Here is a 14,951-nt window from a genome sequence, read left to right on the forward strand (position 1 = left end):
CCGGGGCGGGGAGGGCTCGTGGACCGCCCGGACGCTCAGCATGCCCCCTCTGCCCTGCGCATCGTGCCCAAGGGCGGAGCCTGGGATCGCCCACCCAGCAGGTGCCCCGGCGGCCAGAACCTCGCCCGGCGCGAGAGCAGATGGCTACGGGCCGTCGGGGTCACCGCCTTCTCCGAGGGGCCTGCCGCCAGCACCCACGGCCTGACTCTCTGCCGGTCGCGCACCACGCCATGCGTCCTGACAGGCTCTTCCAGCCTGCGGCCCTCTCCGAGGCTCCCGTGCAGAGAATGGTCGGTTTCACCTCGTCTGTGTTCTCCCCCGTAACCTGGCGCCGCGTGGGGGCCTCGGCGCGCACCCTCCGCTGAGCTCGGCCCCGGGGCCCGTGGGGCCTGCCCCCTGGTCTCTGCTGTGTTTCCCAGTGACGCAGGGAGCCCGTCTCCATCCTCACCTCCCGCCTGGGTCGCCGTGGGCATCACCGGCGACGGGACCGGGTTCCAGGCTTGCCGGAGAGGCAGGAGCAGAGGCGGGCCTCAAACGGCCTATAAAGACAAGAAAGTGACGATGGTCTCTGCCTCTCCCCCCCGCAGGCACGGTGTCGGTCCTCTACCTGGTGTTCCTCGTCACCCTGAAGGCGGCTCACCTGGGATTCCACCTGGAGTTTCACTGGTTCACGCCGACAGAGTTCTTTGTGCCAGGTGAGCTGCTTTAGCCCATAAACAATTAGGAAATGGCAACAACGTGACCTTTCAGTTGGCTACTTTGGACTGCCGGGATTCTGAATCCAGCGAGGGCATTCTTCGTGGTGGGCATTTTTATTACTGCTGTTTGGCTGGAACCAGAGTCCCCCTGAAATCGCTCTGGCCGCCTTGCCGTCGGGGGTGGCAGCCCCTCGTCATTTCTGCCTGGGGCAGGAGTTCGTGCGAGTCGCCGTGCCCCTGAGATACCAAAGACGCATCGTCGACACCGGGGTGTCCCGCCCGCGGCCCAGGGTGGCTGTGCGTGCGGCCCGACACAGAATGGCAAACCTGCCTAAGACATGATGAGCTGTTTTTGTGATGACCTGTTGCGGTGCATTGAACGCGGGGCCCAGACAACCCTTCTCCTCCCGGTGTGCCCCAGTGATGCCCAAGGCCGGACGCCCCTGGTGGACTTCCCGAGCAGACGTGCCCCAGGGTTCCAGAGGCTGAGCCCGGTCGGCGACTGGTGCGGGCGGGCAGGCTTGCCCCTCAGGGCCATTGCTGCTCCCCTTCGGGTTTTCCTTTGAAATCGCCGTTTTTCGGGGTAATGACGGTCATCACGTGTTTCCTCCCGCCTTATTTTCTCACGGTTGTGACTGGGCAGTTCCTCGAGTTTCGCCTAAGTCTGGAGGACGCGCACGCGCTGAGAGCCCACGAGAGAGCGAGTGGACGGTGCTGACCGAGCGGCCGGGTCAGAGAAGGGAGGGGACCGTCCCCCCGGTGTCGGGGACGTGAGCAGGGGACGGTGGCACGAGGCTCCCGCGCTGGGTCGGAAGGCGGCTCTGTTTTCTGTCTTCGCCCGCAAGTGCAGGCCGTGTGGGGTCTGGGGTCTGCGGTCGCTGCCGTGCGGTGGGGCCCGGGGTCACCCCCTGACCGCAGCGGTCCCGTCGCCTGCCGCCCTCTGCGCCTGCGGCGTCGGCGTCCCTGCGGGTCCCCGGCGGACTGACCGGCGCTCACACGGGAAGGCGGTGCCCGTGCCAGCTGCCGTGGCTGCCCGTGTCCACGGCGCCCAGCTGCGTCAGCTTCGCTTTTGTTGTCATTGTTGTTGTTTATTCTTTCTATTGGCAGCCTGCAAAGGCTAAAATAAAAGTCCGTGCAGATTGAGGACAAAGGAGGCACCAGGGCTCCATCCTGCCCCTTCCCCCCACCCCCAAAGCATGCTGGGCACTGGGTGCGGGCGAGAGTGGAGACAGGGAGCCGGTTCTTCCATCGTCGGCCGGTAAAAATAGTCTCGGGCGTTCCCTTCTAAACTTGGGTCCGCGCTGGTTTATTCTTGGAGCTCAGTGATAAAAGTTTCTGCTGATGGGGGGACACGGGAGGTCAACACGGGGGGGAGGGGAGTATAAATAGTTCCTCGGGAGATGGAAGAGCCTGTTTAACTAGTTGCCAGGCCGTTCACTTCACTGCACTTCTGAGTGACAGCAAGGGCAGGACCGTGAGGGCTAGAGGTTGTGTCAGTGCCCTCGAGAGGTCACTACGTCCTTGTCACAGGGGCCACTCAGGAGTGGAGGCTGGCCAAGACCCAGGGAGCTCTGGGGGTGTCCGTCCTCACCGCCCTGACGAGGGGTTTGCGTCACCTCCTGGTGCCGACGGAGTCTCTGTTGCTGTTCTCATTCCTAGAAATCTCCCTCCCGACGCCGTGGGCCCCGTGGCCCCACAGGGAGCTGGGGGACGAGGACAGCGTGCGTCCCCGCGTGCTCAGCCTGTCCTTTCCTGCCCAGGCTCCGGCTCGCCGCCGTCCCTCCTCCTCCGAAACCAGGGGCGGGAGCTGTCATTTCTCTGCCTGGCTCTCCCCATCAGGGCGCCAGCCGGCCTCCCAGTCTGCCCGACCCAAACTCGGGCGACACCACGTCCCCCCATCCCCACAAGCTGCTGCTTCCCTGCAGAGGAAACACCTCTGAGGGGTGTCTGCTCACCGCCCCCTCCCACCCTCCGCCTTCTGCCTCGGACTCGCTCTGTGGGGCTGCGGCCCGTTGCTCAGCTGACGGCCAGGGACTGTGGCTTCCAGGCCCAGCAGCCCCTCCTCACACCCCTCCTGCCCGGCCTCGGCTGCACGGGCGTAACGGGCCACCTCTGCCCTGGCCACCTCTGCCCTGGCCACCTCTGCCCTGGCCACACGCTGCCTTCCCGCACGCTCGGCCCCCCCTCTCCACTCTTGGGCGTTGCCGCGCCTTCTCCCGTGGTCCCAGCCCCTGTGTAACGAAGTCACCAGGGCTTAGAGCTCACACCTCTTTCTCTCCCGTCTCGCCAAGTCATGTCATCTCGTCACCTGGCTTCAGGCCTTGTCCGCGTGCTGACCAGTGTCGACCTCGTGTCTGTGGCCCGGGGCCCTCTGCTGACACCCACACTCACGTATCCGCCTGCCCTGCACGTCCCCACCGGCGTGTCCACTAGCGTCCCAAACTTCGGACCTTCAGAAACCAAACCCCTGTTTCCTTCCCCACCCCCCCGGTCCCACCTGCTCAACCTGCTCTTCTCTCTGAGTCTCCATCTCAGAGAGTGGGGGCCCCGCGTCCCACGTGATCAGGCCAAACACTTGGGAGCGCTGCTTGCCTGCCCTGATGATTGCTACCGCAGAGCCGGGCGAGGCCGCTGACCTCTCCCCGGGCCTGTCACAGCCCTCGACTCGCCTCACTGCCCCGCTCGTCCCCCCCCCCCCACCGCCCGCCCCTCCACTGAGGTCTGGTCTGTACCCAGCAGCCTGGCCGTGTCCTCACACCTCCACCTGCGGAAGCCTGCAGGGGTTTCCCCTGTCACTCGGAGCAAAGACGAGTCACAGGCTGCGGGCGCTGGGTGACCTGACTGACCCCCAGCTCCCTCTCCGACGCCATCTGCTGCCTCTGTCCCACTATTCAGTCCCCTCCGGCCACACCGTCCCCCTCGCAGTGCTGCCAGATGCGGGCACGTCCTCTTCCCTGTATGGGGCACGCCCCATCCGTTCCCGGGGTCCACGCAGGCAGCGCCGCCGGCCGGGCCCTCCCTGAAGCCCTGCGCTCCCCGCATCCCCATGTCTTCCCTGTGGTACGGACTTGTCGTTGACTTCTGGTGGTCGCGTGCCGCAGTTCCTCTCTTTCTATTTGTGATCTGATGCCTTTGAGTTCTTACTGAAGAGTTTTTCCGTCGTTTCTCTAAAAAAAAAATGTCTGCAAATCGAACAATAACTTCACCGTCTGTCCAAAGTCGGTGCTTGCGCCGTGATTCTGAGTGTCATGCTGACCCCTAGACGCCGTCACGTTTACTGCTCGCGTGTCACAGCGACTCTGCGCCCATCGCAGCTCACGGAGAGACGGCAGGTGCGGGACGATGGGAAAGGAGCCCGTCAGCCGGGGAGCCGACCCCTCCCGCGCTGTTGAGCGCCCCGTCTCTCCCCTGCGCACTCGCGGTTTCCCCGCCAGAACGGGGTTCTCACGCCCCGCCCTCCCGGAGCGGCCCCTCCCACCGGCCGCTCCCCTCCCTGCGGCCAGCGCACCCCCGCGGTGCTCTCTGCTTTAGCCGCTGAAAATGTCCCGTGAGCGACAATTCCTGCCATGATTCCTGCCCTGAGGGCGCGTTCCAGCAGATTCAAGTGCTGGGAGAGGAGGCTCTGCAGAGCCCCACGGGCCCTGGGCCTGAGCGCCGCCCCACTACGCGGCCGGCTTGGGGCCGGGGACAGGGGCACTGGGGGGGGGCGGGGCAGAGCAGTCCCGCTGCTGGTGGGGAGGCCGGTGCCGTGGCTCGTAAAGGACGACACGGGAACGGACTCCAGGCTCCGCGAACTCACCACCGAGATGTGAGCGCTGCCACTCCGTGCGCCGGCTCAGGGGCTGTGCGGGGACAGGCGTGACCACAGACAGGAGTGACCGCTGCCAAGGCCTCACCCCTTCCCCCCCCTCGCGCAGAGAGGCTGCTTCCTGGCTCCTCCTCGCCCCGTCCCCAGCCCGTTGTCGCTGAGCGGCGCGCTGGCCGTGGGCAGCTGCGGGAGATGCGCCGGTGTCCTTCGTCCCCGGACAGACAGACAGACAGACGCCCGGTGTTGAGCGGTCAGCTGTGGCGGCGTGTGCTCGTGTCCTGGCTGCCGGTGTTAATGTGGTTTCCCTTCTCTTTCTCTCCTAGAGATAAGATTTGCGTTCCCACAGTTGACCGGAATACTCACCCTTGCTTTCTTTATTCATAACTGTGTTATCACACTCTTAAAGAACAACAGGAACCAGGAGAACAACGTGAGTAACTCCCCGAGGAGGTGCTTTTTGTTACTGCCACGTAACTCGCAGACTTACGCCACAGAGCAGTGGTCAGCTTACCTCTTCCGTAAAGGTCAGATGGGGCCCATGCGGAGCCTCGCGGGACTCGAGGTCCCTGTGACAGCGGCCGGGCCCCCGCGGCGGCACTCTGCAGCCGTAGATGACATGCTAACACACGGGGTGGCTGTGTTTCCAGAGAATTTTATTCCCCGCAACGAAGAGTGGGCCAGGTTTCACCAGCGGGCCATGGTCCCCAACTCCCACTCGAGCGATCACTGAGAAATGGGGGGGGGGTGGCCAGCAGCCCACCAGGGTGATAAAGTCTTCAGAAGTGCCCCCGAGACCTCAAAGACAGGAAGAGGGGAACCAGGTGTAGATGGGACAGACAGAAAACAAACAGCAAGACGGTAGATTTAAGCCAAATACTATTGATAATCACCTTAGATAGAATGGTCCAGACACTGAAATTAAAAGACACAGATTGTCAGACTGACCTAGAAAGCGAACCCTACCACACATGCTGTCTGTAGCAAACCCACCGTGAGTACCGAGCTGTTCCGTGAGGGCACTGAACATGAGGAGGGGGGAGTGGCTGTTCGAACGCCAAGGTCGACTTCAGAAGGAGGAGTGGTGCCAAGACAGAGAGGCACATTACGTCTCATGGTCTTTAGGGATCGGTTCATGAAGAAGACACAATAGTCCTGGATTTGTGTGCACCCAGTGAAAGAGTTTCCAAATAGCTGTCAAAACTGAAAGGAGGAGTAGACAAACCCACCATTATAATCGGAGATCACGACCCCTCCCCTAATAACAGATAGGACAAGTAGGAACTAAGAACGGACACAGAAAATGTGAAGACACGACCAACCCACTTCACCTAGCTGGCATTTGTAGAAGTCTTCCCTCCGACACCCGCTGCGGGAGGGACGTTTGTTTCAGACGCACAGAAACGCCCACCAGGATCAACCACGTGCTGAACAGGTCTCAACACATTCACAAGGTTTGAATCCGTACCACGTATCTCTTTGACTGCAGTGAGTTAAACATCAATAAGAGAAAGAAGTTTTGGAACTTGACACATACGTGGGAATTAATGTATTCTTAAATAGCTAATGGGGAAAGAAGAAATTACAAGGGAAAAAAAAGGAAATACTTTGAGATTATGGAAAATGAAAACAGATCAGGATGTGTAGGGTGCAGCTAAAGCAGTGCTTGGAGGGAAATTCATGGCTGTAAACACCCACATCAGAAAAGGGTTCAGATCAATAAGCTTCCAAGTTAAGACAGTGGGGAGAGGGAGAGCAAACTAACCGGACCCCGAGCAGGCCGACATCTGCCCCCTCCCTGGGGCCCGTGTGCGGGTGTCGGGCTTCATCTGACAGGTGACAGCCGCGCAGGCAAAGCTCTCACCGAGAGGCCTGCCGTGGTCGGTGACGCGCTGGGCACGGAAGGGCCTGGTGCGCCGGGGGTTTCCCGTGACGTGGGGCAGAGCCACTGAGAAGGCGAAACAGATCTTCCTGGGTAGCGGGAAGCTAGCTCTCACCTTAGGCCACAGAGGTATGTCGTGTCTCGCACCTGGTGACATCTGTATGGCCAGTCACCTCTGAGTGGAGCTGGAGCTGAGCAAATCTGGATTTCCCAAATTCCCTGACTGGGTGACCTTCACATTTCATTCCTTCCCGTGAAGCCGTCAGTCGGTCTCAGAACCTTCGGCCCGAGCGCTGCTTCTCCCGGTGCCTCCCAGGGGCGGGTCCTTTCTCTGGGGTGACGAGCTGAGCCCGTGGCCTCTGTGACTCTGGTCACGTCAGCACACACCTGCAGGGGCTCCGGTGAGCTCGAACAGCCGGTGGCGGCAGGGGCAGAGCCCGAGCCGAGCTTCCTCAGGGGTCCCGGCACCGTCCCTGTCCTGTCATCTGGCCACCACGCGGAGAGGACTGCTCGCCCCCAAAGTTCTGAAACAGAAACACTTTTCTGGCAGGGGGGGATCGGTCTGATCCACCCTGACGCAGAAGCAGAAGCAGAAGCTGCACGCTGCCTGCTTTGCTTTGTTCTCCATTTCGCCTCAGAGCCTGCTTGTTCTTTAGAAGCTCGTCGCAGAGCCTCATGCCTCACTGCCTGTCCCTGCTGCTTCTCGCTGAGCAGCTGTGCGGTCCGGGTCACCGTCCATCGTGTCTGGGGTGGGCCAGTGCGGTCGGCCTCCTCACTGCTGGGAATCCGGTCTCCACCGGGGAGGGTTTTCACTGGGGGGGCGGGGGGGGACGTGGGGCAGGCGAGAACCCACATCCGAGACGCGGGATGCGCCCCCGACCCCGTGCGCCGCTGGCTCTGAGCGGACGCTCCTGCCGCTCTCCGAGACCAGCCCTGCGGGCCCGCCGTGCTCACGCCAGACGCGGGGCACGGACCTCCACGGTGGGGCTCTCCAGACTGTCGCTCTGCCTCTTCTCAAGTGCGTATTTCTACTTGGAGCCTCGCGTTCTAAAAGAGCCTTTCCTGCCGTTTTCCACGAGGAGGGGCTTTGCAGAGGCTGCACGCCCTGGTGGGGCACCGTGCCGGCCGGCGGTCCAGCCAGAGAGCAGCGAAGCGTGTGTGTGTGTGTATGGGCGGCACGTGGCCCGGTGCCCTCCTCCGGGAAACGAGGGACGCTGCCGTCCCCACAGGCGGCCGGTAACGTAGCGCGTGCAGCGAGTGGGCTCGTGAGCGCGGGGCCGAGCACCTGGCCGCGCCTCAGACCGCAGCCGACGTGGTTTGGTGGTGGTTTACCGACACTCACCCTACTGTGGTGAGCGAGCCCCTACTGTGCGCCGGAGTCCCGGAGACGTAACGGTGGGGATGGGACTCGACCTGAGGACCGTCGTTACCCCTGGCTGCGTCGTGGGCGTCGGGGGCCTTCTCCTGCCACTGGAGACGCGTCGCGTGAGCACGTGATCCGGGGGCGGGGGGTGGGGGGGGCCCTGGTTCGCGTCCCAGCTGGGTGGCAGCTCAGGCCCGACCGTGGGCCTTCTCACAGCGTGTCCCTGGTGTCACCTGGTCTTTACGTGCTTCCCCAGCACCCGAGCGGGTGACTCTGTGCTGCTGCTTTAGCTGTTTGAGGGGGAGTCGTCCAGCGGTCGCCAACACTCGCCCAGTCGCCGCGTTACTGGACCCAAGTCAAACCGTGTGCAGTTCCTCCCGTCTGTTTCCTTAGCGGGCGAAGCGGTCTGGGTTTGCGCCGAGAAAGTTCCTCAGTTCCGCCGTGCTGCCCACTTGAGCACCGCCGAGGGAGACCAGCTAGGGGAGCTGCGGGGTTGCCGGGCGGGGCCCCGACAGCCGGCCGCCCTCAGTATCTCGGAGCTTTGGACTTCGCTGGGGAGCGGGAGGGTGGGAGGGCAGAGCCAGCCCGGGGGTCGGGGGGGGGGGGGTGCCCGCTGCCCTGGACGCCCGCCTGTGTCCGCTGCCCCTGCTGCGGGCAGCTGTCCTCTCGTCCCCGTCTGTGTGCTGCTCGCTTCCTGACGCAAGTCTTTAGTACCTGCCTGCTGTCTGCTCCTCTGCCGGCTGTTCCTCTTTATTTGCTACCTTTCATTAGGTAGCAGTCTCTGTCAGTCTAGGTGTGCTTTGAAGAGTTAATTCACTAAAAGAAAAAAATGTAATGCCATAGGTCACAGGGGGCTTAGCCTTGCTTCCTTGTTGTCCCTTAGCTTTATTATTTTAGTAAATATTTTGTGATTCGGTAAATAAACCAGGGTTTGGAGTGAAGCCAGCATTGCTGTCACGGGAAGCCACCACGTACGTGTGTTAGCTCTCGGAGTCGGCAGGAGGCAGCACGGGGCCGCTCCAGGGCAGTGGACACGGTCTGGCTGGCTGGCTCACGGGCCGTGAGTTTGTTGTAACGAGGCCCCAAGAGCAGGTGGCCCTGGAAGATCTGTGTGCACTCGGCACGCACTCGGCCAGAGAGAAGTGTCGTGGGTGTCGGTCCCCCTCGCCCTGCTCGACAGACCCACTGCAGGGGTCCCCGTGCCGTGAGCTGCCGCTCTCTCCCCACAGGTGAGGGACCTGTCCATCGCCTACCTGCTGGTGACGCTGACCTACCTCTACATCGGAGTCCTGGTTTACGCCTCGTTTCCTTCGCCGCCGCTCCCCAAAGACTGCATCGCACAGGTGGGCTCTGCGCTCCGTGCGGCTGCTCCCAGCCCCGCACCCGCGCGGCCGGCCGGGCGACGCCACAGCAGGGCTGCCCTCGCTGCCGCCCCCTCGCCCCCTCGCCCGGGGGCTCCCGGCCCTGCCCCAGCCTCTCTGAGCTTCCCTGTGCCCCCCCCCCCCCGCGGAGTGTGGGCCGTCCGAGGAGGCCCTCCCTGTGACCCTCGGCACCTGTGACCCAGATAAATGGCCCTGACCTCTCCAGGAAAGGTCAGAGCAGCGGCCGAGGGCTCACAGCACCTCCGCCGGGAGCACGTCCAGCTCCCGTGGGCTCGGAGCCCAGGCCCTGGGATACCCTGGGTGAGCTGGCCCCGAGGTCAGCGTGTCCAGCTGACGGGCAGCAGGACAGACAGAGGAACAGACAGACAGAGCCCAGGAGACATGTTTTTACTAAGAGGCTGCCACAAGTGAGATTTTGTCCGGCTTGGCCCGCCATGGACTTAGGCGTGGTGTCGTCTGGAGTTTAATGTGACGGTAGAACTTCCCACAAAAACCCATCAGCCTCCCACGGGGGCCCGACTCCCGGTCAGAAGGGAGCTCTTCTGGGGGAGTGTGGTGCAGGGGCGGCGTGCCTGGCCCCGGAGGAGCGACACTGGGTGCCGGGCTCCGGCTCTGCGGGGAGGCCGGTGTGTGCGCTCCTGCTGCCACAACGGCCTGGAATGGCCGCCTTCCGCCTCCCCGCCTCCAGAAGCACTCGGCAGCTGCGTGTGTGCCGAACCCCCCCCCATGTGAGCGGCCACGCCAAGGCCCCCTTGGGGGTGGGAACAGCTGTGGGGTTTCAGCTCGAAAGGGAAGGTGAGCGATGAGCCGTTTTCCCAGATGCCAAGCCAAAGTGGAGAACAGAGTCCTGAGAGGGAATAGACACAAACCCTTTCCTCTCGGGACGGACGGTAAGAGGGGCTGGTCCCGGAGACAGAGCTGCTCTGTGGCCTCGACTCCGGAGGGCTCCGGGGTGCAGAGTCCGTGCGGGCCCAGCGGGCGGCCCGGCGAGCACATGGCACATTGTGGCGGACTGTCGCCAGGCCCGCCACACAGAGCTGCTCCGCCGTCCCGGTGGAGGACAGGGCCTTTGCCGAGTAACTGCCAGATCAGCTGCAGCCTGGCGCTTCCCCCGCACGGACAGAAGGAAAATGTACCAACGTCGCCCGTCTGGAGACACCGTGAAACCCCGTCGGCTTCTGAACTCCGCGCCCCGAAGGGGCCGCCAGGCCGCAGCGGCAACTCTCAGCCCAGGCCCCGGGCTCCTGCTGGGCAGTGGCAGCCCCCGTCCCCGTGTGCGGGCACGGGACCCGAGCGTTGACGCGACTCCGTCTCTCTCCCGGCCAGAACTTCCTGGACAACTTCCCCAGCAGTGACATCCTGTCCTTCATCGCGAGGATCTTCCTGCTGTTCCAGATGATGACCGTGTACCCGCTCCTGGGCTACCTGGCGCGCGTCCAGCTGCTGGGCCACGTGTTCGGGGACGTCTACCCCAGGTAAGGGCTCCTGGCTGGACCAGCAGGTGTGCCGCGCCGCCAGCGACGACGGCGCACGCGGGTCGTCTGGAAACGTGCCTAGTCCTTTCGCTGTGAAAACCAGCCTCGCGACCGTGGTTACCAGGGTAGGTCGTTGCTGTCATTTCCCCCGAAGACTTTAGAAAGAGGAGACGCTTCCTTGTCCAGAGTCGTTTACAGTTCGCCCGGCCGAGCTGTGTTAGGTCTGATGCCAGTTGTATTTGCCTTACGGCTTGGTTGCCGTTAACCTACACATCGCCAGGAAGCTAATGATACCAAGAACCTGCGTTGGCTGATGAGCAGCAGCAGCTCTTTAACCGGAACCAGGGGTCATCTGACTGACTGGTTACCGGTGTGTTCATGGACGTCCGTCCGTTTCACGTGAATGAGAGTCGAGCACGGAAGGTGGGAGGCGTGACGAGAGTCAGGTCTCCGCCCCTGTGACCTCCACTGCGATGCCCCGCCCCTCCCTGGCGACGGCGGAGTCGTGAGGCCCCCTCCTCCAGGAGAGGTGTCCACCTGCCCGGCCGGGCTCCCCGGGGCTCCCCTGGGCGGCCCTGGCCGGCTCTGACTCTCGCCGCCAGTTTCATCCGCGATTCATCCCCGTGGCAAGTGCCTGCCCTTGACCTGTTTCACTGGGAATACATGATCACAGAAGAAAACTTCTGGATAAAGTTTGAAGAAAACGTTACATTTACAGTAACCAACGCACACACGGTCTTAACCAGCTCCTCCTGGAGGGAACAGGTGCGGTCTGTCCCCCGTTAGGTGAATCATCGGCTACAGAGGTGTCGGCTCAGAAGCCGTTCGCCGTTCAAAGGAGGGTCCAGAGTCACCAGGCCCCGGGCACTGAGCGCGAGCAGCAGCCCGGGTGCTGCCGACACTCAGCTGGAAAGGCCGGACGCGGGCGGACAGCTCGCCGTGTCTGTGCCTGTGCTGCACCCTCGCTTGGCAAGGCCAGCCGGGAGCGGTGAGCACACAGGCGAGAGCACACAGATGAGAGCGCACAGGCGAGAGCCCACAGGCTAGAGCGAGGACCAGAGCACACAGACCAGAGTGCACAGACACAGACCAGAGCGTGCTGGGAGGAGGCGTGGCTCCTGCTGTCTGCCCTGGTTTGCACAGTGGTGGCTGCTGGGGCGTTTTTTCTTCCGGGAGAACCTGGACTCTCCCCGGCTAGCACCGTACCCCTCCCCAGCCACCAAGAGCACACCATCGCCCCCCTCCCGCCACAAGCCATCCACAGGCTGTGCCCGTCGGGCACCCTGTTTGGTCGTGGGCCCTGTTTCTCTCTCAGAGCCTTTTCAGGGCCCCAGGAACCCCGGTTTATATGTCACTGTTTAACGCACAAGCGTTAACCACTGTGAATTTTAAAAATGTTAATTTTTTTAAAGGGCAATTATAAAACCATTCCTTGTTAGCATAAATCACGTTTATGAATAACGGTTTCCAAAGTAACATGTTTATGTTTTCAGAACTCTTTAATGTCCGATTTACGATAATTGGATCCTTTTATCTTCTGCATTCAGACTGCTGTAATACGTGGTTTTCTTTCAATGTATGAACAAACCCCTTCTCATGGACGCCCACGGGGCAAGGGAACAAGTGCTTGAGTAGCCCTTGCAGGTCGCGTGGGTTTCCCCTGTGACACTCGGCCCAACGCTGCCCGGTCCCAGTCCCCTGAGAACCAGCTGACTCTGAGACACAGTCACACTGACGCCCACTGGTCTGTCCCACGCTCTGGATCCCCCCACCCCCCACGCCTGCCTTTGCAACCTCGTGTTTGGTCATCGGGGGCCCATTGGCCGCCGGTCCTGAGACTCCCAGATGCCGACACGCCTCACCGTGGGGGCCAATCACGCGGATGTCCACGTCCCGTCCATTGCGTCGTGTCTCCGAGTGTCGGGAAACGGCCAGGCTCGGGGCAGCGGTTACACGGTCTCCGAAACTCCCCGAAAGCCCCAGCCTCACCACTGGCGACACGCACCACCGTCTGTTTTCCCTGGGAAAGCAGGCGCCACCCGTGTTCTGGGACAGGCCACGGGGCGGCCCCCACAAAGCAGCCCGTGTGCAGCAGCGCCCAGAGGGCCGAGTGCCCGCCCCCAGCCCTGGCCGGGGTCGCCTTCTCTCTCTGCTGTGGTGTCACTGTCAAGTTTAAGACGTTCTGGCGTTAAAGGTGTTCATAAAGAATTGCGTCTTCATGTTGAGGGTTGTCATTTGCCTGCATTCACATTTTTTTCTTTCCTCCAAACTCTCTCGTCACCTTCCAGCGTCTTCCACGTGCTGGTTCTTAACCTGCTGATCGTGGGAGCCGGAGTGCTCACGGCCTGCTTCTACCCCAACATCGGCGGGATCATCAGGTACGGCAGCCTCGGGGGAGGGCCCTGCCCCCCGGGGCCCGTGTGCTTTTCCTTCTGCTGCTGCTGCTGCGGCTGCGGCTGCATGTTAGCCGTGCGCAGCGCCGGCGTCCGGGGCTGGTGACACGCGGGCGTGGCTCCCCGGCGTGGGCGACGCCGGGCTCGCTGTCCGCCGCTTCTGCGCGGTTCCAGCTGGGACCACGGTGCCCCTTCGCTTGGGGCCCCCGCTCCTCTCTTTGCCCCTTTCCCTCATTATTTTCTACGTATTCCCGTCTTCTTTCCCAAAATAAAAACTTAGCGTTTAACAAATACTACAGAGCTTCTTGGGGCACCTGGGGAGTCTCTCCCACATCACAGCGGCCTCCTCCTCTCCCTCATCTGTTTCTACTCAGCAGTGAGCTTCAGTGTCGGCTGTGGTCAGGGAGGGAGAGTTTGGGGAGCATTCAGATCCCAGATGGCCCTTCCCTCAATATCCTTCTTCCGGAAACTGGAAGAACATTCTGTCCTCCGAACACTGGTTTGGAGGAGGCCAGGAGCAGGTCGGGAGTGGGTCGTGACCTTAGGGTCTCAAGGGACTCCAGGGTCGCCATGAGCTTCTCTGCGAACCCCCGGGGAGCAGCGCAGAGCTGCCGCCGCCGCCGCTGGAGCGCCAGCCTCGCCCGAGATGGCAGCCGGAGCGGAGGCCCCGGGTGCTGGTGGGCTGACAGGTCCCCAGCGGGCCATGCCCCCCGGAAAGCGGGGAGGGGACAGTGCGGGGCTCGGGTTCAGGTGTTTTCGGGACCGGCTCCGTGTTCGGGCTGCATGCCGGGGAGGGGCGCCGGCCCTCGCTCCGCGGCAGACACTCAGAGCGTGTGAGCCGCTCAGGAAGCGTCGGGACGGAGAGCCGCCCTCCAGATGTTTCTGGGGAAGCGGCCCCGGTCACAGAGACCCGGAGGGACGGCGGAGACCTGCGAGTCGCAGGACGTCTCTGCGGAGCAGATGCCCCAAGACGAACAGGAAATGATGCTCTGTGTCAACCTAGCGAGCGGAACGAGTTGCTTGCTTTATGCCAGCAGGAAAGGGCTCACGTGACTCCGTTCTCTCGGGCCGAGGAGGGTTTGACCGTCCTGCACGCGTCTTGCTCGTGAACGAGCAAAGGCCGAACGCGGGCCGGGGGTGCACTCAGAACGCCCTTCCCTTGCAGGTACTCGGGCGCGGCCTGCGGCCTGGCCTTCGTCTTCGTCTACCCGGCGCTCACCTACATCCTCGCCCTCCGCCAGGAGGGCCGGCTGACCTGGCCCAGGCTCCTGGCGCACGTGGCCATCATCGTGCTGGGCCTGGCCAACCTGATCGTCCAGTTTTTCCTGTGACGACGCGCCCGCCGGCCCCGAGAGGCCCCCACGGTGCTCCGCAATCCGGCAGCAGCCCCACGCGGCTCGCTCGGAAACGCTGCCGTGGCCGCAGCTCCCGCTGCAGCTCCCGCTGCAGCTCCCGACACGCCCCTGGGGAACCGGGAACCGGGGAACCGCGACCCGCCCGCTCCCGAGCAGCTGTGGTCAGGACAGGACAGGGGCGATGCGAGCCGCCCTGGTCCCCGTCCTTCCGGTGGTCCCTCGCCGCTGCCCCCGTCGCTCCCACTGTCTGCTCCTCTCGGGGCGTCGCCCCCGGAAGAGCGAGCCGTGCTTCGCTCCTCGAGCTGAGGTGGGCGGCGTGTTTGCTGCCATCAAGATCCTCAGGGTGTCGCACGGTGGCGCTTCGCCAGGTCCTGCTTCAGTTCCCGTTTCCGTGTGCCCGCCCCCGCTGCGCCACTCGCCGCGCCGCCGTTCTGCCGCAGCTCCCCCAGGCCCCCGCTGTCCGGGACGGTGAACCAAATACCTCGTTTCTAGAGAGCCACCCCCTGACGCGGGTGCGAGAGCCTGAGTTTTTCTAACCACGTCCCCCATGTCTGTTTGGGACAGGGGAGGAAAGGTGTCACTGCAGGCCCCACGGTCG

The 14,951-nt window shown here is 63.0% G+C and overlaps 1 protein-coding gene across 1 annotated transcript in view; it reads left to right on the forward strand.

The window, feature by feature from the left end:
* Positions 1–14,704, forward strand: part of SLC38A9 (solute carrier family 38 member 9) — a 31,098-nt gene extending 16,394 nt beyond the window's left edge. Inside the window, exons 9-14 of the mRNA XM_028519966.2 lie at positions 588–695; positions 4,830–4,936; positions 8,978–9,091; positions 10,457–10,605; positions 12,894–12,983; positions 14,164–14,704. Of these exons, the coding sequence (XP_028375767.2) occupies positions 588–695; positions 4,830–4,936; positions 8,978–9,091; positions 10,457–10,605; positions 12,894–12,983; positions 14,164–14,329 (734 nt within the window). The 3' untranslated portion in view covers positions 14,330–14,704. The remainder of the gene's footprint in view (positions 1–587; positions 696–4,829; positions 4,937–8,977; positions 9,092–10,456; positions 10,606–12,893; positions 12,984–14,163) is intronic.
* Positions 14,705–14,951: the final 247 nt, after the last annotated feature.

Source organism: Phyllostomus discolor, chromosome 3 (genome assembly GCF_004126475.2).
Source record: "Phyllostomus discolor isolate MPI-MPIP mPhyDis1 chromosome 3, mPhyDis1.pri.v3, whole genome shotgun sequence".
Taxonomy (NCBI): domain Eukaryota; kingdom Metazoa; phylum Chordata; class Mammalia; order Chiroptera; family Phyllostomidae; genus Phyllostomus; species Phyllostomus discolor.